Source organism: Peromyscus eremicus, chromosome 4, assembly GCF_949786415.1.
Source record: "Peromyscus eremicus chromosome 4, PerEre_H2_v1, whole genome shotgun sequence".
NCBI classification, from domain to species: Eukaryota; Metazoa; Chordata; class Mammalia; order Rodentia; family Cricetidae; genus Peromyscus; species Peromyscus eremicus.
The window spans coordinates 6,446,905-6,468,352 of record NC_081419.1 but is presented as its reverse complement, the minus strand read 5'-3'; the positions used below and the strand labels follow the sequence as shown (position 1 = coordinate 6,468,352).

At 50.2% G+C, this 21,448-nt stretch overlaps 1 protein-coding gene across 3 annotated transcripts in view; it reads left to right on the top strand.

The window, feature by feature from the left end:
• Slc25a25 (solute carrier family 25 member 25) overlaps positions 1 to 17,297 on the top strand; it is a 36,367-nt gene extending 19,070 nt beyond the window's left edge. Inside the window, exons 1-10 of one of the 3 annotated variants that reach the window (XM_059260062.1) lie at positions 342 to 846; positions 10,024 to 10,150; positions 10,235 to 10,322; positions 11,196 to 11,307; positions 12,493 to 12,651; positions 13,887 to 14,039; positions 14,325 to 14,432; positions 14,524 to 14,691; positions 15,183 to 15,333; positions 15,420 to 17,297. In XM_059260062.1, the coding sequence (XP_059116045.1) occupies positions 628 to 846; positions 10,024 to 10,150; positions 10,235 to 10,322; positions 11,196 to 11,307; positions 12,493 to 12,651; positions 13,887 to 14,039; positions 14,325 to 14,432; positions 14,524 to 14,691; positions 15,183 to 15,333; positions 15,420 to 15,604 (1,470 nt within the window). In that variant the 5' untranslated portion in view covers positions 342 to 627 and the 3' untranslated portion in view covers positions 15,605 to 17,297. Of the gene's footprint in view, positions 1 to 341; positions 847 to 7,238; positions 7,429 to 10,023; positions 10,151 to 10,234; positions 10,323 to 11,195; positions 11,308 to 12,492; positions 12,652 to 13,886; positions 14,040 to 14,324; positions 14,433 to 14,523; positions 14,692 to 15,182; positions 15,334 to 15,419 lie in introns of those variants that run through there. The other 2 variants (XM_059260063.1, XM_059260061.1) reach the window with 2 other exon arrangements.
• Positions 17,298 to 21,448: the final 4,151 nt, after the last annotated feature.

Genomic DNA, 21,448 nt, shown 5'->3' with positions numbered 1-21,448 from the left:
GAAGCTTCCCTGGGGAGAGTGGGAAGTTATCTCCGAAGACGAGCCTGTTCAGATTCTGCAAAATGAACCTGGTCTGTACCTCCCTGCGGACTAGCTGGGCTGCAGGCAGGAAATACTCCGCCTGTGATTGGAGGGTTAGTGGTCGGGATAATGAACCCGGTAGTGTCGGCAGAGGTGATTGGCCAGGCCCTGCTGCAGTGAGAATGCAGACTAGATGCTCTGTCCTGGGTTTGCGGAATGAGCGAGGACGGCTGAATGACTGGGAGCCCCGAGTTTCCATCTCCAAGAGAGGTCTGTCTGGATATCATTTTTTTTTTTTGCATTAAAAAAGAAAAAAAAGAGCCAAGCCTTTGATCGTCCACCATCTGACAGAAGTGAGTTTTGATTGAAGTAGCCCAGCTGCTCTCCATATTGCTAGCAGCCGGAGAGGCTCCCTAAGTGAGCTACTTCTCAGGCTAGGCACGAGCGAATTTGAAAAAGCAGGAAACAGCCCCTGCAGTAGAGCTTCAGCCTGGGAACTCCCCAGGCTAGTATTCCAGACAGCTGTGTAGCTAGAGACCTTTGGTATTGTGGTCACATCCCTAAGAAGTGAACAGTCTTCAGCAGTGGCATTTGGAGGAAGCCGGGATGCTACAGATGCTGTGGCATTTTCTGTCTAGCTTTTTCTCTAGAGCTGGGTGCCAAGACTCCAGAGAGGGCATCGATCATGGAGTCAAAGGCACCCAGGCCCCTGCTCGGGGAGACCAGATGTCCACCTTTTTGGGGAAACAAAACGGAAGGGCTGAGGCCACGGAAAAGAGACCCACCATCTTGCTGGTGGTCGGACCTGCAGAACAGTTTCCTAAGGTAACAGCACCTTCAAGAGGACTTTCTAGTTTAGGGGCTGGGCTGGGATTATTTTCCCCGAAAGGGAAAAAATGAGCGTGGGAGGGAGAAGTTAAAAAAAAAAGTTTGGTATTGGAGAAATGTTGGGTGATGAAGAAGGCCACCAGATTTGGTCTAAACTGCCTGTCCCATTGTAAACTTCCTTATCCATTGTGACTGCCCCTGCCTGGTTGTTGAGGAAAGGTTTGCTTCAGTAGATTAACCCCAGGTTTATCTGTTTCACCGAACAAGCCATTTGAAAGTAAGGGATGAACTAAAGTCTATTGTCTTCATTTATCTAGAGTGTGAGAGGACAGTTGAAAGAGACGGTTCCTTGGAAGGGGACAGGGTTTTGGTTTTGGTTTTCCCAAGACAAGGTCTCATCATATAGCTCTGGCTGCTTGGAACTCATTATGTAGACCAGGCTGGCCTCAGCTCATAAAGATCCACCTGTCTCTGCCTCCTAAGTGCTGGGACTAAAGGTGTGAGCCACTATGCCAGGCTAGAGGGGGCAGATCTTGTCAGCTTTATGAAGGTCACTTTCCCCTTGCTTGGCGGGTCATGATTTGTTTACCTGAGGTCCTAGAGGAAGTTCAGGGGTGGGACTGGGTCCTAGGAGAGCCTGGAGTCACGAAGAGTAGAGGCTGGTGACTTGAGCTGACCACAGCCCCCAGGGTCAGCCAAGTGTCAAGGCCTTTCTTCTTTGCATCCAGTGCTCACAGGAACCAAGGTAAGTGACAGCACTCCCCAGTTGGAGGTTGGAGAAGTAAAGTGCAGAAGAGTTCAGTAATTTGCCAAATCACTTACGGAGAGGAATTGCTGAGACTTAACCCCAATCTTTCTGGAACCTTGTTTACATCCCTTCAGAAAGCTGTGTAACGGGGCTGGTCGAGCTCTCACTTAGAACAGACTGGGACTGTCTGCAGCGGGTGCAGCCTTATTCAACCACTGAGTCTCATTCCTGAATCATCTTCTCAGTTAGAGGGCAAGGAGAGTCTACCCAGTGTTCGGCATGTAATAGATGTGCCCAAAATGTCACATTGACTCTCCCTGGAAATGCTTGTCTAGCTTGCACCAGTAGACAGGGACTTTACTGTGACATGTTTTACAGTAGTTGAGCAGTGACATCAAAGGGAGTCTACAGACTGAGGAGCTCCCCATAGTCAGGATCTCACAGAGACTGCCCTGCCCGAGGCATTTGATCTTACTGTATGGCAAGAGAGTGCCCTCTCTACCTCCGACCAGGAGTGGTGGTGGTATGCTCATTTTGTGAGAAACTCGTGCTGAGCCCTGTTCATCTTCTGTCCTGAATTAGCTGGCTGCCTTTTAAAAAGATGACTTTTTTAAAACTTTAATAATAACTGCTCTACTTCCTAGTTTCCCATGAGTACCCCTTGCCAAGTTTGCCTCTAGGGGTTTGCCTTGGGACTTTCTAGCCTGGCCTGCAGAGACCCACACCATTTACTGGCTCTGTTTTGGGGAGGGGATATGGGTGGGAGGACAAGAGGGAGCACCTCTGAGCAGCGTAGACTCTTTGAAAGTCGGTAATAAGGAATGGAAACTGAGCATTTACACTGCACAAAGTACATGAGATGGATCAGCCTCTGCCTTTCTCAGCAAGCTTGGGGGACAGTCTGGAGAACCTTCAGTTCTCAGGCTTCTCATTGTCCACTGCACTACTGTTTCATTCTCACCCCACCCCCACCCCATGTAAATATGTGTCTGTGAGTCGGGTTCCTGCAGGCTCTTATTATAGGAACTGCTCCAGTTTCCCTTTATCTTTGTCTCACAGTTAATCCGAAAGTTGGGAAAGAAAACCATTTGTCTGGAGTGGGAGGGGCCCTTGCACAGTGGAGCTTAGATCCTGAGGGGCGGTCAGGATTGTTCTCATTGTGTGTGTAATTACCAAGTGTAGGCAGGTTTCATTGGAAACCTGCTACACTGGGCTGTCATGGCAACCTGATCATAAAATGACAGAGCAGCCAATAAGATATGAGAGCCTTGAGGGTGGGGCTTGCCAGGCTCCTTCACATAATACTTCTGGCTTGGTCTGAGTCATTGCAGAGGAGCTGGGAGTTACTTTCAGACTCAGTGCTACCTCCCACTGTACCTGCCCTCTTAGTGTGTTTCAGTCCTTACTGGAAGTTCCTGTTGGGGGATTGGGCACGTGATAGAGGGGCAGGATAAGGAAAGCTGACGGTGGTCCTGGTAGTTCAAAGTGGAAAGATGCTCATGAAAGGACCTGCTCCTTTACCTAGTACATGAAATCTGATGCCACTGAGTAGAGTTCTAGTGCTGCTGCCATTGTTTTCGTACGTTAGTCACAGGAATGGGAAACAGATCTGGGTCACCGAACTAGATAGAGTCAGGAAAGAGAGCAGAGAAGTGCATGGTTTGCTGTGATCAGGTCCCGAGGGCCATGAACTGCCTTGGGATGCCAGGAGTGGGACCTGAGTCTGCCACTGCTGTGCCTCATGTGTGGCTCGTGTTGCAGTGTGATGTGTTGATCACAGGGGTCTAAGCGTTGGGCTTTCAGATGTTTCCTAGAAACTGGACTTGAAATCGCCCTCCTGTGGAATTGGCTTTGGGCGCTGTTGTAAGTGGCTGTTGTAACAGAAACCCGGCCTTGGGTGTGAGCCTGAGTCTTGTCACCCATAGGCTTGGGGACTTGGGCAAGCCAGGCAGAGAGGACTGAGATGGCTGCAGAAGCCTCTAGTGGCCTACAGTCTGAAGTCCCAGGACACAGCAGTTGCCTCAGACATCAGGTACCTAGAGATGGACTCTTTCTGGAAGAGTCTGTGTCTGTGTTGAAAACAGAGTTCTGAGCCGGGCAGTGGTGGTGCACGCCTTTAATCCCAGCACTCGGGAGGCAGAGCCAGGCGGATCTCTGTGAGGCCAGCCTGGTCTACAGAGTGAGTTCCAGGAAAGGCACAAAGCTACACAGAGAAACCCTGTCTCGAAAAAAAACCAAAAATAAAATAAAATAAAATGGAGTTCTGGATTAGAAGATGGGTGTTTAGCTAAGCACCTCTGCTTTGCTTTCTTCCAGGGAATAACAAAGTCTGCTTGTGTAGCCCAGGCTGGTCTCCGACTCAGTCTCCTGGGGATATAGATTTAGATAAGCGCCGCCATGCCTGGCCTCTACTAAATACAATCTGTGTTCAAAAGAAAAATGTTCCAAATTTTCTTAAACTAATGGTGATGGTTCATGTCTATAATTCTACACTTGGAAGGCCAAGGTAGAAAGTTCTGAGTTCAAGGCTAGCCTGGGTTACATAAAGAAACTGTCTCAAAACCAAAAACAACTTAGGTTGAACCTGTGGGTGTGTCTCAATTGTAGAGCACTTGCCTAGCATTCAGGGCCCTCCCTGGGTTCAGTCTCCATCACCACAGAAAATGAAATGAAACTAATGTTGGAATAGAATTGATGTAACACTGTAGAATAGTATGTTGACAGTCACTTGCAGAACATTTCAGAGAACATTCCTTGCCTCTCCAAAACTATTGGTCTGTGTAGGATAATGACCTTTGTTATAGTTAAGGAAATTCCTTTTTAATTTACACACACACACACACACACACACACACACACACACACAGGCGTTTTGACTGTATGCATGCCTGGTGCCCTTGGAGACTACAAGAGAGTGTTAGATCCCCAGAACTACAGTTACAGATGGCTGTGTGAGCCACCATGTGAGTGCTGGGAATTGATCCTCTCGAAGAACAGCAGGTGCTCTAACTGCTGAGCCATCTCTCTAGCCCCCCTCCCTTTTTTTGTTTTTGTTTGTTTGTTTGTTTGTTTGTTTGTTTTGAGATACAGTTTCTCTGTCTCCCAAGTGCTGGGATTAAAGTCGTGTCATGTCGTGTCGTGTGTCACCACCACCTTTTTTTTTTTTTTTTTTTTTGCATTTGTGCATGTGTGTGAGTGAAGGTTTGAGTGGCAGGCAGCTTTACCTGCTGAGCCGTTTCATCAGCCTTCACCCAAAAACTACTGGCAAAGCCCTTTTGTGAGTCAAGCAAGAGGTGAAGACTAGAGTATGCAAAATCTGAAGCTATAGCCTTCTGTCTTTAGGACCCCAGCAGTGGACTTAAGATGTCTGTTAAAATAGCTCAAAAGCAGAATGTTTTGGATTGGGCAATTTCAGAGATGGCTGAATCTGAGCAGGACTCCTCCTAGATAATGCCTCCTCGTCAGATCAAGTGTACGCCAAAGCCTGGGTTTACAAACTTAAGTCTCGGGGAACCCAAATGCCTTCTCCTTTGTTAGATTCTGTTTCAGTGTTATACACGATTATACAACAGTGTCTTATTCTAGAATCTTCTTAGCAGTTTTATTCTGTGTAGACCAGGCTGCCTTTGAACTCAGAGACCCACCTGCCTATCTCCTGAGTGCTGGGATTAAAGGTGTGTATCTTCACAGATTCTTAAAACACTTAGGAGTTGAAATCCTTTTGCTTTTGCTGATCCCCAAATGGTAACTATCCATTTCAGTCCATCCCAGGAGTGACAAGGCTTAGTCTATATTAGGAAGGGATGAAGGAATAGGGAAACACCATAGAAGGAATGGGGGCGGGACTGATCCTGTCCTGTCACAGTGACGTGATCTCGCCCTCAGAGACTCTCATCTGGAGGGAAGGAAGGAATGGAAAGAGTGCAGGCTGGCATGTAAAGAATGATGTATCTGGGGGCTGGAGAAACAGCTCAGCAGCTAAGAGCATGTGCTGCTTTTGCAGAGGACCTGAGTGCCTATCACCAACACCGGGCTTCGGGCTACCCCCTGTAAACCAGCTCCAGGGAGGCCAGTGCCTCTGGCCTCTGAGGACACCTGTATGTCCATGGCTTGTGCATGGCAAAACAAACACACACACACACACACACAGAGTTAAAAATAATACAATTTTAAAATAAAATAAAAAATCAGGTCCTTCCAGGACCAGAGGCATTCTGTCTTCTGAAAGTTTGTATGTAGAGCTGGGCTGCCAGTGGACACGGTGATAATGGGAATGCCCACAACACATGACGAGTATTTGCAGTGAAAAAGCGTAGGTGAGGGGTCCAGTTTAGTTCCATTCTCCCCCCTTCTTGCTGGTGAGTAAGCCTTTGCTAGTCATTTTATTAGTTTTTGAGGTTAGTTTTGAATCTTACACTGTAGCCCATGTTGACTTTGAACTCTCAACAGCCCTCCTGCTTCATTCACCCTTCTGAGTGCTAGGATTACAAGCCTGAGTCACCATGCCCAGCAACTAGTCAGATTTGTATTACTGTGAAGACAGTTTAGGGAGGAAGGACTTGTTTTAGCTCCTGTGTTAAACACATCATGATGGCCAGGAGGCAGAGAGAGGAGAGAGCAAGTCTACAGTAGCCAGCTTTCTGCTTTCACCCTCTATTCCAGCTGCAGCCCCATCTTGCTCTCGGGTAGGACCTCTCCGCTTAGCTAGTCTTCTCTGGAATTACACAGACGCACCCAGAGGTGTGCTTTACTAATCTCTCAAGCACTTCCCAGTCAGTCTAGATAAACCCTGAGCCTTCAGTGTGGCCCACAAGCATTCTACCCCTGGGCCTCCATCCCACCCCATTTTTGAGATAATATGTAGCTTAGAGCCTCAAACCGGAGATCCTCCTTCAGCCCCCAAAATGCTGGGACTGTAGTCTGAGCTCATTTAATCGTAGTTAGTTTTAAAAGGCTTCAGGATGGCACAGCAGAATTCTTAGAGCTATGATCAGACCAAGATTTCAAGTGCTCTGAGTGGGCATGGGCTTTGAGGACTATGAGTCTCACCCTTGGCTAACCCCAGTGATTGATGGAAGCAGTTCCCAGGTACTGCTTCTTGTGGATTGTGGGTTCTGTGTTCCAGGACAGCTGGGGATGTGGCTCTCAGATTCCTATTTCACAGTAGCCTGGGTCAGTTTACAATGGGCTCTGATTCAGTCTTTAGTTCAACTGAATTTTCAGTTGGGAATTATTTACTGAGAGGAGAAAGCTGCATAGTGTGACGCATTTGAGGACCTTGTATGAAAACAGAATGTTGGCTGTTTGTTTATTTTCGGGGGTTGAGAGCCAGGGCTGAAGGTTTGTTTGGACATGGGACTGCATCCCTAGGCAGTGCCTGTGCCTGGGCTCCAAGAGTTAACTGCTACAAGCAGTGACGTTTGTCCTGATCTTTGCTCCTCTGCTCTTGAGCAACCTGATACTGTCGCTGCTGGGGCCTGTGCTCATTGGCTGCTGGCTGCACTTAGAGTGGGCGGGTTTTTTCTATTAAGTAAAAGGGCAGGACTTAAGCAGCCAGTGGCAGCTGAGGCAAGACATATCTTGTGCCACTCTCCTGGGAACCCCGGCATTTCCCACTCTTGACTTCTGCCGGACTTGCTCACAGCGGTGCCTCAGCACCCGGTTTCACCAGCATGCTCTGCCTGTGCTTGTATGTGCCTGTCATTGGGGAGGCCCAGACGGAATTCCAGTACTTCGAATCCAAGGGACTTCCCGCAGAGCTGAAGTCCATCTTCAAACTCAGTGTCTTTATCCCCTCGCAAGAGTTCTCCACCTACCGCCAATGGAAGCAGGTCTGTATGCTGAGCCAGTGTGGCGAGGGGCAGCAGGCAGGGACTAGTTTCGAGTGAAGAGATGAATGGTACCTAGGCATGACAGCAGGCAGGGACTAGTTTTGAGTGAAGAGATGAATGGTACCTAGGCATGACTTCCCTGCCAAGAGGAAAGAATGTCTGAAATGTAGGTGTTTCCCCAGCCCTCTGGGGCTGTAGCCAGCATGTTATGTCATTGTCATGGGAATGACTGGTCTTCATGTAATTTCCAAGAAAGGCTGGACCGAGAGAGAAGGTGCTTATGGGAGATGGAATCTTTGGCTGAGGTGGAGTCTTCTAAAATGTACAGGGTGTCAGCGAGGTCCAAGGCTGTCTCACTGCTTGGGCAGTTTCTATGACTCTGGGGCTGAGGCTAGAAACACACTGGAGGGGGAGACGATACGGAGGGCAGCATTCCTTCCTGGACTTTTAAATGCTTAAGTGCCCCAGGAAACAGGATGGCAGCCGTGATCCTGGCCCTTGCGTGATGGGAAACTGAACCATGGCTGGGGGTTTTCTTTGCGTCACTAAATTCCATGCTGCCCCAGTGCTGATGCGTTGATTTGTGGATCGCAGAATGGAGACACAAAGCAGGTGTGAGTGGTTGTAGTGGGGGGGAGCAAGTCTGCCTGTCCACCCGCCCTCCCTCCCTTTATTTTATTTTAAGACAAGGTCTCTATGCGGCCTTGAGTGACCTAATATTCATAGAGATCTGTCTCTGGCTCCCTAGAGCTGGAATTTAAACCTCCTGCCACCACACTTGGCAATTCTTTCTTCAGACAGAGTCTTGGTGTATAGTTCAGAACGGCCTCAAACTCTCAGCAGTCCTCCTGCCTCAGTCCCTCTAGTGCTAGGATTATCGGTATACACCACTGTGCCCACAGATACAGAGCAAGCTCTTTGAGAATGTTTTAAAATAGGGTACAGTTAGCACAGTCGTGGGTGGTCTGTGTCACAAGACATCACCCCAGGACAGATTACTTTGGTGGCAGGCTATCTGGGGACCAGAGAGAGTGTTCTGTATGCCTCCTCTCTAAGTGACATATACTTTTTCCTTCCTATTTGAAATCTGGGATGGTGGCCCTTGAGTAAGAGCACAGATGTTGGCAAGAACTTACATAATCCCAGCTAGCAGATAAGACATGTGTTCCATCAGTCCCACACGCCAACTTACCCCTCACATTGTTGGGTCCTAGGGATCTATGTCTGCCCTCCCCGCTCCCCGAAATCAATGGCTAGAGTACTAAGTAGAAGGGAAACCATGATGGCTACCTTTGGGAGTGGGAGCCAGCCAGTGGTCCGTCAGTTTTAAACCCTAGCTGGCTCACAACACTTTGACTTAGCGTGATGATTTTTAACGAGTGAATGGATTTGTCCCTAAGAGTGCCAAGGAATATGTTCCTTGGGAGATTCTCTTGTTTTTGATTCAAAATGCCTTCTCCAAATAATTAAATAACGTAATTAAAAAGCCTCCTCCCCCCCTTCCCCCCCGCAGTGTCAGGGTCTCATTCTATAGCTCTGGCTGGCCTATAACTCCCTATGCAGACCATCCTGGCTTTGAATTCACAGCGATCCACCTGCCTCTGTCTCTGGAATGCTGGGATTAAAGGCACATACCACCACTCTTGGCTAAATGTAATTAAAAAAACAAAACAAAACAAAAAACAAAGTGCCACTGAGATGGAATGCATATGACAACCCTGGCCATGGCCTCCTGTGAATGCCACCTCTAACTGCTGTTTCTTTCTTTGTAACATGTGGGAAAGAATAGGCTGTACCTCTTAGAGCAAGCTGCTGGAGAGGCCTGAGTAAAGCCTTTCACATACCCCATGCCCTGTCCTGGGGGGAGAAGTGCCCAGCTGCTTTGCATCCAGCTGCTGTTACAGCTGCCGAGCAAAGCTCACCTAAGACAGGTGCTACCAAGGATCAGGGTCACTTAAAGCCTTAGTTCACTGAACTAGTAAAGCTGCCCTGGCCTTCAGCACCTGGTTGGGAATCTGGAGTTGGATATATCTGATGTCTCTGAAACCAAAGACTGGACTTGCAGTGCCATCGTGAGCCCAAGAATAGTTGCCCATGGCTCCTCCTATCTCTGCAGCCTCCAGAGTATTCCCTGGCAACGTTTCTGCCAAGTAGGCATTGTTTGAACCTTTACCCTGGTCACCAAATTGTTACTGGACTAGTGTCACCACAGGAGATAGGGCAAGTAGCAGAGCTCCTAAGGGGATCTGTCCCAGGGACAGTCCTGCAGGGGAGCCAAGCCGCTGATCCTGGCTATATAACAAGCTGGACTTGGGGTTGCTTGGAAAGAACAAGCACCAGGCTGCCCTGCTGGCCTCTCTGAGGGCTTCCTCAAGGAAGCACTTCTCTACACCCAACAGGGTGGACCCTTGCTTGGTTTCTGAATAGGAACCTAAGCAGTGACTCTGCTGTGGGTAAAATTGACATGATGGGGTTCCCATGGGCTGGTATATCCTTAGCAATAGGACATCTTGGGTCCCTGTGGAGAGCAGTTATTTCCCCATTGTGACAAGAGGCTGGTGAGCCAAAACTCAAGTTTTTACATTGGTTTTCTAGAAAATTGTGCAAGCAGGTGACAAGGACCTTGATGGGCAACTGGACTTTGAAGAGTTTGTACATTACCTCCAAGATCACGAGAAAAAGCTGAGGCTGGTGTTCAAGAGTCTAGACAAAAAGAATGATGGTGAGTTTGGCTTGTAGCTCCCCTGCTGGGCAGGGCTCTGACTTACAAAATGCCAGACCCTGCTCATGGCCCTTGTTGTTACAGGACGAATCGATGCTCAAGAGATCATGCAGTCCCTGCGGGACCTGGGTGTCAAGATCTCTGAACAGCAGGCAGAGAAGATTCTTAAGAGGTGAGTGTGGGTGAGCTCCATTCTCTGGGATGTTTTAATGGCTTTTGGTCTAATCCACGTGCTGTTCATGTTAACCTGCTGCCCTGAAACTGGTCCTGTGATTTGGAAGGATGAATAAGCCCCTTCCCAAAGCAAGCTTCTCCTGAGGTTTGCAGCCCTACTCTAAGACTCACAAATCTGGAATTAGCCCATTTGCCAGTGACCCTTAAAATGACAAGCTGAGTTGTAAGCATTTCACGTTGGTGAGAAGTGTCCCTGGAACACTTTCTCTGCCTGTCCTTGAGTTGATTGCTGCTAGTGGCTTGTTCTTCACTCTGTAGCCACATATGCTGGCCAGAAAGATGGCTCACTCATGGGCAGAGGGCTTCCGGAAAGCTCTTCGGATAGAACAGTTTGTGCCTGGCTGTACTCAGAGCCGGCTGGCCACAGGGACAGCAGCCCCTGGAGCCTACTTCTGCCCCTCACTAAAGGTTTTGTCCTCATGCTGTGTTGGCCCCTAGTGTCCTTGGGAGTGTGCTTGCTTTACTAACCTGCTCAAAGCATTTATTTGTGTTGTTTCTCCTCTCTCCTTTGCATCCTCCTTTGTCTGTCTGTCAGAATACGAACGGGCCACTTCTGGGGCCCTGTCACCTAGTAAGTATCTGTGTCACCCCGTGACTGCCTCCCTCCCTGATCAGAATGGGGTTCTTGTGGGCCAGCATATCTCCATTTTGTAGAAAATGGGGTATCGAGCCACCCTACCCTTTCTCATGGGCACATGGTGCCTGTGGTTTCCTCAGTGGCCACGGCACCTACCTTCATCCTGTGGTGGGGCACACAGTTGGCAGACGGGGTGTGACACACGGGAGTAACCATGCTGCTCCTGCCTTACAGCATGGATAAGAATGGCACGATGACCATCGACTGGAATGAGTGGAGGGACTACCATCTCCTGCACCCCGTGGAGAATATCCCGGAGATCATCCTGTACTGGAAGCACTCAACGGTGAGGCCACACACCCCACCGTCCACTCAGGCAGCCATCTTTGACTGGCGTCAGGGATTCCTTCCCCAGCCAGGCCTGAGCCAGGAGATGTTGTCCCCCTTTGCCCAAATATGGCTATATGTTCCTCTTCTTTCCACACTGACCAGCCTGAACAGCATGACTATTCCCTTGGCCCTTCACTGGGAGCACCTTCCTATCCCCATGTGCCACTGTCCTTCGCGGTCCATTCCACATGTCTTTTCCCAGTGCCGCTGCTTCTCCCAGAAGCATACAGTCTGTCCTCCTTGGGATGGGGGAAGAAACCTTGCTATAGACACCTCCGCCTTCCCTGGGTTTCTTTTTTAGTATCATTTCTCTCTATGGCAAAAATAGCATGTCCTAGCTGAGACAGAGAAGCCTCATGAGGTAAAGGGCAGCCTGGGCTACAGAGTTAGACTCTGGCTTTTTGGTTTTTGTTTTTAATAAGCATGCCCTTTAGGCGCCTACATACTGTTTTTTTTTTTTTTTTGTTTTTTTTTTTTTTTTTTTTTTCCCACTCAGTTAGCAAGGTTCCCCATTCAGGAATGCAGATGTGGTTCCACAGTTAGAAGTGTCATTCTGACTTAACCCCCCTACTCCTGTTTTATCCACCCTGCTCCCACAGTACCAGGTCAGGGCTTCTTGGGTGAAAGTAAGTGGCTGATTCTACAGCTTACAACAGCTGGCCTGTCTCTGGCCTGTCTCTGGCCTGCAGCCCAGAGGTCAGCAGAGCTGACCAGGACCAGTTCCAGAGAGACAGGATTACGCAGGCAGCACAGCAGTTTGCTTGCTGAGGCCTTGCGTAACATTCTGTCCTCCCGCAATCTGGTTCCGCATCAGGTTACAGGTTTATACCCATCCTTGATCCTTGTGCTCCATCCCTGCAGTCCTTGCCGCAAGCTGCAGGAGCCGCCTTAGGAGGGCAACCCAGCAGTTTTGTAACGCTCTCCCCTCCGGTCATTACCTGCTCCTCTCTAGACAAGGTCAAGAGCTGCAGCCACTGTCAGAGCAAAGGGCAAGAGTTCCAGTGAGTTTTCAGTGCCTCTTATCCTCACCATTTGTGTGGCCTCTTGAGAGGATGGAAGGCAGTGACCATCGCTGGGCTAGCAGCTTGGCCACTGATGTCCTGAGTAAAGCTGGCTATGTCTCTGCTTGTCTTTCCCACAGATCTTCGATGTTGGTGAGAATCTGACAGTCCCAGATGAGTTCACAGTGGAAGAGAGGCAGACAGGGATGTGGTGGAGGCACCTGGTGGCTGGAGGTGGGGCAGGGGCAGTTTCCAGAACCTGCACTGCCCCGCTAGACAGACTGAAGGTGCTTATGCAGGTGAGCAGGAAAGTGGGCAGATTCCTACCCATGGTTCATTGGTGGCTCAGCTTCCCCTCCCTCCCTCAGCTGGGACCCTGCTTTAAAAACCCAAACTTCCCACCCCAGCTAATGGAGTTAATGCTTTGCAGGCACCAGTAGATCCAGGCCTAGGTGACCTTTGCATTTAGCTGATCTAATTTTATATGAGAAACCTAAGCTGTGCATCACCTTACATGGGCTTGTTTCTTGGAGTGTGCCAGGACCTGAATTCCTTAAGCACATCTCAGGATGGACAGGGTACCTCATGGAAGGTAGGGTGAACAGAACCTTTCATGACCCAGAGGCCATCAGGTAGCAGTACTCTACCTTTCCTGGGCATGCAGCTCCACGTCCACAGGGCAGAGATAAGCTTGTCTGATGTCAGGGGAAGCATTGTGAAATGACCCACATGTGGACACTCATGGACTTTGGGTCTGTCTGCACAGTGACCGTTAACCTCATTTTGCTTCTCTCTGGCACTTCTTGTGCCAGGAGGCCTGCCCAGAAACAGCACATGCCCTAGAAGACCCCTGGGCAGACTAAAGGTGCTCATGCAGGTGAGCAGGAAGTCGATTTTTACCCATGGTTCATTGGTGGCTCAGCTTCCCCTGGCTTCCTCAGCCGGGGCCCTGCTTTAAAAGCCCAAACTTCCCATCCAGCTAATGGAGTTGGAGTTAGTACTTTGCAGGCACCACCCCATTCCCCTTGGCATAAGTTAAGAGGGATCTCCCCCTATCTTCCAGAAACAGACAGAGGCAAACGACTTGAAGAGCTTTAGGCTTAATCTCGCTTGGGCTGGCCCCTCCTCCCAGCTCTGTGGCCTTGAACAGCCATTTCTCCTCCCAGAGCCTCTGAGAAAACAGAAACTTGAACAGTTCCCTCTCACTTTTGTTTTTAACAGAATTCCAGGGATGTATACAGAGATTATGAGCTCTCTTGTCTGGGTTGATGGGGCATACCTCTAATACTAGTACTTAAGAAGATTGAAAATTCAGGGCTAGCCTGCACTATATAGTATAAGAGCCTGTCAAAAATAATAATACTAAAACAAAAACATCCAGCCCTGCCTGCTGAATCCTCAGGATGCTAAGTTATTCTTCAAATTACTCAGAGGGAAGAGCCTTCCTGTGTTCTGAAAACGCCAGGCTTCTCCCAAGGTGGACAGTGGCAGCCCTCAGTCCTGCTGAGTTCCTCTCACCTCTTCTCCCCCTCAGGTCCATGCCTCCCGCAGCAACAATATGTGCATCATAGGCGGATTCACACAGATGATTCGAGAAGGAGGCGCCAAGTCTCTCTGGCGGGGCAATGGCATCAATGTCCTCAAAATTGCCCCTGAGTCAGCCATCAAATTCATGGCATATGAGCAGGTGAGGACCTGGGAGAGGGTTGCCAGGTAGTAGCTGCTCGTGTGGTATCTGCTGGACTGAGGTCCCTGAAGCTAGAGCCAATACTTGTACCCAAAGGACAGCAAGGTAGGTAGGAGGCTTGGGGATGACACCAGCTCTTCTACCACTCCCTTCCGTCTGGGGCCAGCATAAAGTAGCTTCAGGGTCACAGGTTTCATCCAGAGCTGACTGGCTGTGAGAGGAAGGGCAGGGCCGGGAGAGGTGCTGTGGGCCCTAGGTGCATCCCTTTGTGTTTTCCTGTTTCAGATGAAGCGCCTCGTTGGTAGTGATCAGGAGACACTGAGGATCCATGAAAGGCTTGTGGCAGGCTCCTTGGCTGGGGCCATTGCCCAGAGTAGTATCTACCCAATGGAGGTAAGGGTCACCTGGGTCCTGGAGTGGGCAGTACACATGGGGCACAGAGAGGAATGGGCTATGCTCATGCTTTTTGTCACTCTCATTGTAGGTTCTGAAGACCCGGATGGCCCTGCGGAAGACAGGCCAGTACTCGGGCATGCTGGACTGTGCCAGGAGGATCTTGGCTAAAGAGGGTGTAGCTGCCTTCTACAAAGGCTACATCCCCAACATGCTGGGGATCATTCCCTATGCTGGCATCGACCTAGCTGTCTATGAGGTGAGGCCCTATTAGGCATAGGCCCTGGGACCAGAGAGGGAAATTCAGCACCTGCCTGGTACCCACAGCCTCCTGATGGAGATGCTTAGATGAGAGAGAGCAGTCAGCTGTTCACTGCAATGGTCTCCCATCACCCACACCTCTGGCACAGCGAGTATGAACTCTGTCCCAGGTTCTGTACCCTCTAAGGGTCAGATCCCAGAACTCAGTGACTATTGGGGGCTCACAGATCTCCTCAGACTCCATACCACAGAGCCAGGTGCTCTGTATGGGAACATAGTGCTCCCTCTACCCGCATCCTGATCCCTGTCCTAGCCAAGAACCCCAAGTGACAGCGGATGCAAAAGGCTCTACCCAAGTGGATCAGTTCACATTGGCTTCTCAAATCCCATGTGATAGGAAACAGCTTTCCTGTGGATTCAGTAACTGCCCTACCCCCAGGATGTCTCTCCCACACTGGCTCTTTAAGGCTCACCTCTGTTTGCCTCTAGACACTGAAAAATACCTGGCTGCAGCGCTATGCAGTGAACAGTGCAGACCCTGGTGTGTTCGTTCTCCTGGCCTGTGGCACTATTTCCAGTACCTGTGGCCAGCTGGCTAGCTACCCACTGGCTTTGGTCAGGACCCGGATGCAGGCACAAGGTAAGGCTGGTCCTGTGTTGACTTCATGTCCCTAGTAGTTGGGATGGCTGACAGGTGGCATCTGACCAGTGGCCTCTCTCCCACAGCCTCCATTGAGGGCGCACCTGAGGTAACCATGAGCAGCCTCTTCAAACAGATTCTGCGGACTGAGGGGGCCTTTGGACTATACCGGGGGCTGGCCCCCAACTTCATGAAGGTGATTCCGGCTGTGAGCATCAGCTACGTGGTATACGAGAACCTGAAGATCACTCTGGGCGTGCAGTCTCGGTGATGGGAGGGTGGCGGACTTGGTGATCCTGGGCTACAGCCCAGGATGTGCAGCCATCTCATTCTGTGAATGTGCCAACACTAAGCTGACTTACCCAAGCTGTGAAACCCAGGATGCCACAGGGGAGGGGCAGGGACTGGCAAGCTCTAGGCTGGTCCTGCTGACCTGGCAGACCCTATGTCCCTTCCAAGAAAGACCTGTGGACATTCCTTGGAGTCCAGAGGTCAGTAGGATGTGGGCTCCTGCACCTAGAGACAGGACGTTTTCTGCAGTGCCTGCCAGATAGTGAGCTTGGAGGCCAGCTTAGCTCATCCATCTTCTCGTCCACGCAGCCAGCCAGCCAGCTGTCAGCCACCCTCCTGTGGTCCAAAGAGCATTCCTGTGCCCCTCATGTCTTTCCCATGGATGTGCTATGGTAGGAAGTGGGCCTGTCCCACTTCTTGTCCCTCTCCCTCAGTGCTGCTCCTCCAGACCTGTTTCCCAGGCTGCAGCATCCTGTGGACCTGTGGTACGGGAAGCTGAAGAAGTACCCTACCTATATCCTGGCCTCTTCTGAGCTCACCAGCAAGGCTGCCTGGATGTGCCCGGGTACTCAGGCACTGGCTGCCTGGCACCATGGTGCATGGCTTTGCTGAAAGCTAGTCTAGGACCTGGATCCCAGAGGATTTGTGCTGCCTGCATGGGCCTCACGTCCTCTGAGCTGTCCCTAATCCCTGTCAGGACTGGCACCACACTTACTGTTCCGTTGTGTGGTGTGAGGGTGGGGCAGGGCATCTGCCCCTTGTGTGCTGTCCTGATGAGGAGAACATGCTGAAGGCCTTAATTATGTCTCACTGGGGAAAGGATTCGGTTCAGAAGGACAAGCTGGACACTGCGCATGTGCCGCACTTGAGAGACAGCAGGAAGGGGGTGAAGGGGTGCGGAGGGAAGTGGTCTGGCTGCTTTAAAGTCTGTTCAAAGGTCCTGTGGGCCGAGTGGGACCAGCCTCACATTCCACACGGCGTATCACACTGCTTGGAGCCTATTTATTTTGTATTTATTTGAACAGAGTTATGTCCTAACTATTTTTATAGATTTGTTTAATTAATAGCCTGTCATTGTCAAGTTCATTTTTTATTCATATTTATGTTCATGGTTGAGTGTACCTTCCCATCACCACCTGGTGGGGGTGGGGAGACGAGATGGGGGAACAGTGGCCACAGAGTGACCTTACCTGCTACCTACACAGACAGTATGTCTGTCCAAAGAAACTCCTCTCCCAACTGGAAACAGAAGGAAAGGCACAAGGGAGGACCCTTGCTGTGGAGAGCATCCCCTGGCGGGCCGGGTAGGGTAGCAGGAAAGGTGGCGTTTACCGTCCTTTCCTGGACTGAGAATGTCTTTGTTTTGCCCTTTTGGAATGGCAAGGCAGTGGGTGCTTCACTGGGATCTTGGTACATGGGCGAGGACTAAAGGGCCAGGTGGCCTGCCCCCCAACCTCTGACCCGGGCTCCCTCCTGGCCCACGGCTGCCCCTGCTCAATGAGTGGTCAGCTGGCCACTTGGCAATTGTGCCTCCATTGTCCCAGAACAGCCTGATGAGGAAAATCCAAATAGGATGCAAAGATCAATGCAAAAATCACCGTTCTGCATACTCTATTGCTGTAACTGGAGTTGTCAAAGGCAAGCAGCCTTCTAATAAAGTTGCTTCAATGTGACAGTGGAGTCAGGAATTTTCTGCTCTGGGCTTGGGGGTTGGGGGACATCTACATTTCCCTTATCCATCGCCTACATACTTACACCTCAGCTTTGAGAGCACGTGGTCTTTAGTGGGTGTTGGTTAGCTGTGGGGTTGTTCCATCTGTGGCATGGGCCTCCCCTTCCTCAGGGAGCTTGTTCTTCACATGGTCTCCAGGCACCACAGGCTGCTTTTGCCTAGGCCTCCCGGGTGCGAGAGGCCGGTCAGCTCAGACCTTTCTCTGTCACACCTACTCAGCCTGTCTCCTCAGAGCTTTGTTAGAGGGCTTGCTCTTTGTGCAAGCTCACCATCTCCACTGGAGCAGTTGACGGGCATTGAAGTGTCACATGTCAGAGGCTGGGTCCTGGCTTTCCTCCCAGATCTGCTTCTCCCTCTTTGTTACCCCGGCAAAGGGTGGCTCCATTCTTCTAGGGATTTAAGTAAAAACCTACTTCCTTCCCACCCTCTCATTCTAGTCTAGTCCGTCGGAGTACGCCACCTACCTTCAGGTCCATCTGGGGCCCCACTGCTCACTCACCACAGCCACCTTGCTGCCTGATCGCTTCTCACCTTGATTCTCAACAAAGCTCTTCCGTGTGTCTGTCTCCCCTGCTCCCCTCCATTTTTTCTGAGTGACCTACATACCTGAGTGATTCCCAGACCTAAAACCTTCAAATCTGGTTCCCGTTGCCCAAAACCTCCATCAAGGCGACAAGCCACAGGCTGGGAGGAACCAGTGTATTACACCCTGTAACTCAAGACGAGGATCCAATTTAAAAATGACACTTGGGGACTAAAGAAATGGCTCAGAGGGCAGACTCAGCAGGCAAACTGGGCAGCCATCAAGCCTAGTGACCTGATTTCTGTCCCTAGCATCCACAGGTGGGGGGGAAACCAGCTCCCTCAAGTTGTCCTCTGACCTCCACATTCACATCAACACAGAAACCCGCAAAATGAATTCATGAAAGTGATTACAGCCTAGGGAGATGGCTTGGGGCCTGAGAGCACGTTCCGGCACCTGTGTTGGGCAGCCCCACTCCCAGAGGGCCGGCTTCCTCTGTGGGTCCTGCACACGTGTGGCATACATGCACAAACATGCTATATAAATAAAAATCCTTTTTTTTTTTTTAACTTAAAAATAACAGCTGGGCATGGTGGCACATGCCTTTAGTCCCAGCACTCAGGAGGCAGAGGCAGGTGGATCTCTGAGTTCGAGGCCAGCCTGGTCTACAAATTGGTTGCAGGACAGCCAGAGAGAAACCCTATCTTAGAAAAAAAAAAAGATATCCTACAGGCCGATGAGATGGCTCATTAGGAAAGGCACTTGCTACCAGGCTTGAGGACCTGAGCCCCCGTGGTAGGAGAGAACTGATGTGCTGAGGTTATCCTGTGACCTTCACATGTATACTGTGGTTCACACATGCACCCACACAAATATATTTTCTTTACAGGAGGAGGTGGGAGCATGACAAAGGGCCCTGTTGTGTGAGTTGTCAGGAAAGAGATGGGTGCCAGCATGCACTAGAGCATTAAAATGACCATTTGAAGGGACCACATCCAGGTTTGCTGAGAATCTGGAGCAGATGCCTCCAGTGGCAAGAAAGGTCAAGTGTAACCATTGGGAAACCTTTTGTTAACAACTCTACTAGAGTGAAGTGAATCCGGTATTTCCCTTGTGAATCGGCAGATCTATCCCCAAGTTCGTACCTGCTTCCAGCTGAGTGAAAACATACCTGAGTAATTTGTGCTGGCATGGTGGCTCACACCTTTAATCCCAGCACTCAGGAGGCAGAGACAGGTGGATCTCTGAGTTTCAGGACAGCCCGGGCTACACAGAGAAACCATGTCTTGAAAAACCAAAAATAAGAGACTCGAGAAGGCTCTTTGGTTAAGATCATTGACCCCACAGGCAGGGTACCAAGAAGCCATGAAACTTGTCTTCTGTGTCCCCTGGCTCAGCTGGTGCTGGGCCTCTGTGCTAGAGAGGAGACACACAAAGTATCTTGACTCCAAGGGTCTCTGTGTTGGTGTAGTGCCTAGTTTGGTGTGTGTGTGTGTGTGTGTGTGTGTGTATGTGTGTGTGTTATATTTTTATTTCTTTTGTTTTGTTTGAGACAGTCTTGCTACATAGCACAGAGCTGACCTTGAACTCAGAGTCCATCCTCCTTCCTCCAGCTCCCAATTGCTGGGATTGTAAGCTTATGCCTCCAGTTGTCTTTTTCCTTAACAAAAGCCTCTGAAATAGTCAGCTTCAGTCCCCATAAAACCTAGCTGGACCCTCCCTTCTGGTCCCCGCAGCCCAGCTAGCTGCACAGGGCTCCAGCACACACAGACAGGCCTGGGGCTCTCTGCTCAGCCTCCAGCACCTGAATGTCCCCCTGATGGGCGTGGTTTGCGTTCTGTCTCTAGGAGAGGCTGCGGCCTTGTGGCAGGGAAAACCTTTGCAGTCTCTGGTGCAGGGTCTTCCTGGGCACCCAGTGGCCAGGCCAGGTTACTGTGGAGATGGCAGGAAACAGCACAGGGGCTCTGGCACACACATGCTGTGGGGTGTGCCCAGGCGTGGAACTGGGATGAACCACCTGTACAGAGTGGCCTAGAACTTTGTGTCCACCAAGAACCTCAGAACATCACCTTATTTAGGAATAGAATCTCTGCAGACGGAATCTTAGGGTGAAGTTGGCACTGCAGTTTTTTAAACCATAGAAACAAGTCAGTCAGGTATTGGGGGAATTCAAGCGAGAGTTTAATGGGACTTGGGCTCTTTAGAAGGGAGCTAGCATTTCCTGACAGCAGGCCCAGCTGCTTGGGAAGGAAGGGAGGAACAGATGTTATGGCTTGCCGCAGGTACCCTAACAGTCTGGTCCCTAGCTCCTCATCTTGTCAGAAGGACTTCAGGTGCTCAAGCTGCCTCAGCTTCAGCAAGCCAAGGGCTCTGGAGCTCCTTTGCCTTCTGTCCTCTGTGGTGGTTCCCAGTGTGTCGAGCCTAGTCTAGATTAGGAGGGGGCCCCAAATCCAGTGATTAGTGATTATCCTGACAAGAATAAAAAGTGGCATGGTGTAATCCCAGCATTTGAGAGGTCAAGTTCACGGTAAGCTAGGATACATATAGACCTGATTTAAATTTCATTACATATTTATTTTGTGTGGTGTGTGTGTGTGTGTGTGTGTGTGTGTATGTGTGTGTGTGTGCGCGCGCGCATGCATGTGGGAAGTCAAAGGACAGCTTGTGGGAGTCTGTTCTGTCCTTTCATCATGCAGGCCCTAGGGGTTAAATTTAGGTCCTCAGGATTAATGGCAAGCACCTTTACCTGCTAAGCCATCTCGATGGCCTTGATACTCTATAAAGAGGGGGCAGTCGTTGGGACAGAGGCACTCAACTCTACATGAAGAGGCAGAGGTTGGGGGCTATGTCTGCAAGCTAAGAAACACCAAGGACCCTGCTGGCATCCACCATTGGAGACTGGGAGCTGGCCCCACCCACATCTACATCTGTGTGAGAATTAGTATCTGTGGGTTTTGCCATCCAAGGTTCTGGGAATTGGCTAGGACATCAATACTACTTATTTCAGGAATTCGTTACTAGGGTAACAGGTGAATAATTTCCTTCCTTTGGGTCCTGGCTGATTGACTTAGCTCCCCAGCCTGCTCTCCCACCTGTTCAAGCCTTGTCCTCTAAGCCAGCTGGAAGAAGCAGCCTTACCAGCAATTGAACTGGCTTTCAGGCACTGTGAAGGAGTGTTCACCAGGAATATCCCTAGGAATATCAGCGCTCTGCCCCTCTGTCCTGTGTATTTGGGTTTGACCTTTGTGAGACCTCCACTGCCTGTCTTAGAATTAGACTGGTCCCCACCTAAGCCGGCCTCTGCTCCCTGCCCTGTTGCCTGGCGCATGTCACTCACTGTTTTCATTCCGTAGGCTCTTATCCACCCACTCCGTGCTGGGGGCTTTGTTCCCTGCTGCGGTGCATGCCTAGAGTCTAGAACCGTTAACACTCACATGTGGTTTGGAGTCTATTGCCCCTGCATGGCCTTTGAGTTAGCTTACAAGGCAAATCAGCACGTCATGGTATGATCTTGGGCAAAGTTTGCATTGCCAAGTCCCTTTCTCCACTAGATGGGCATGGAACCTTTC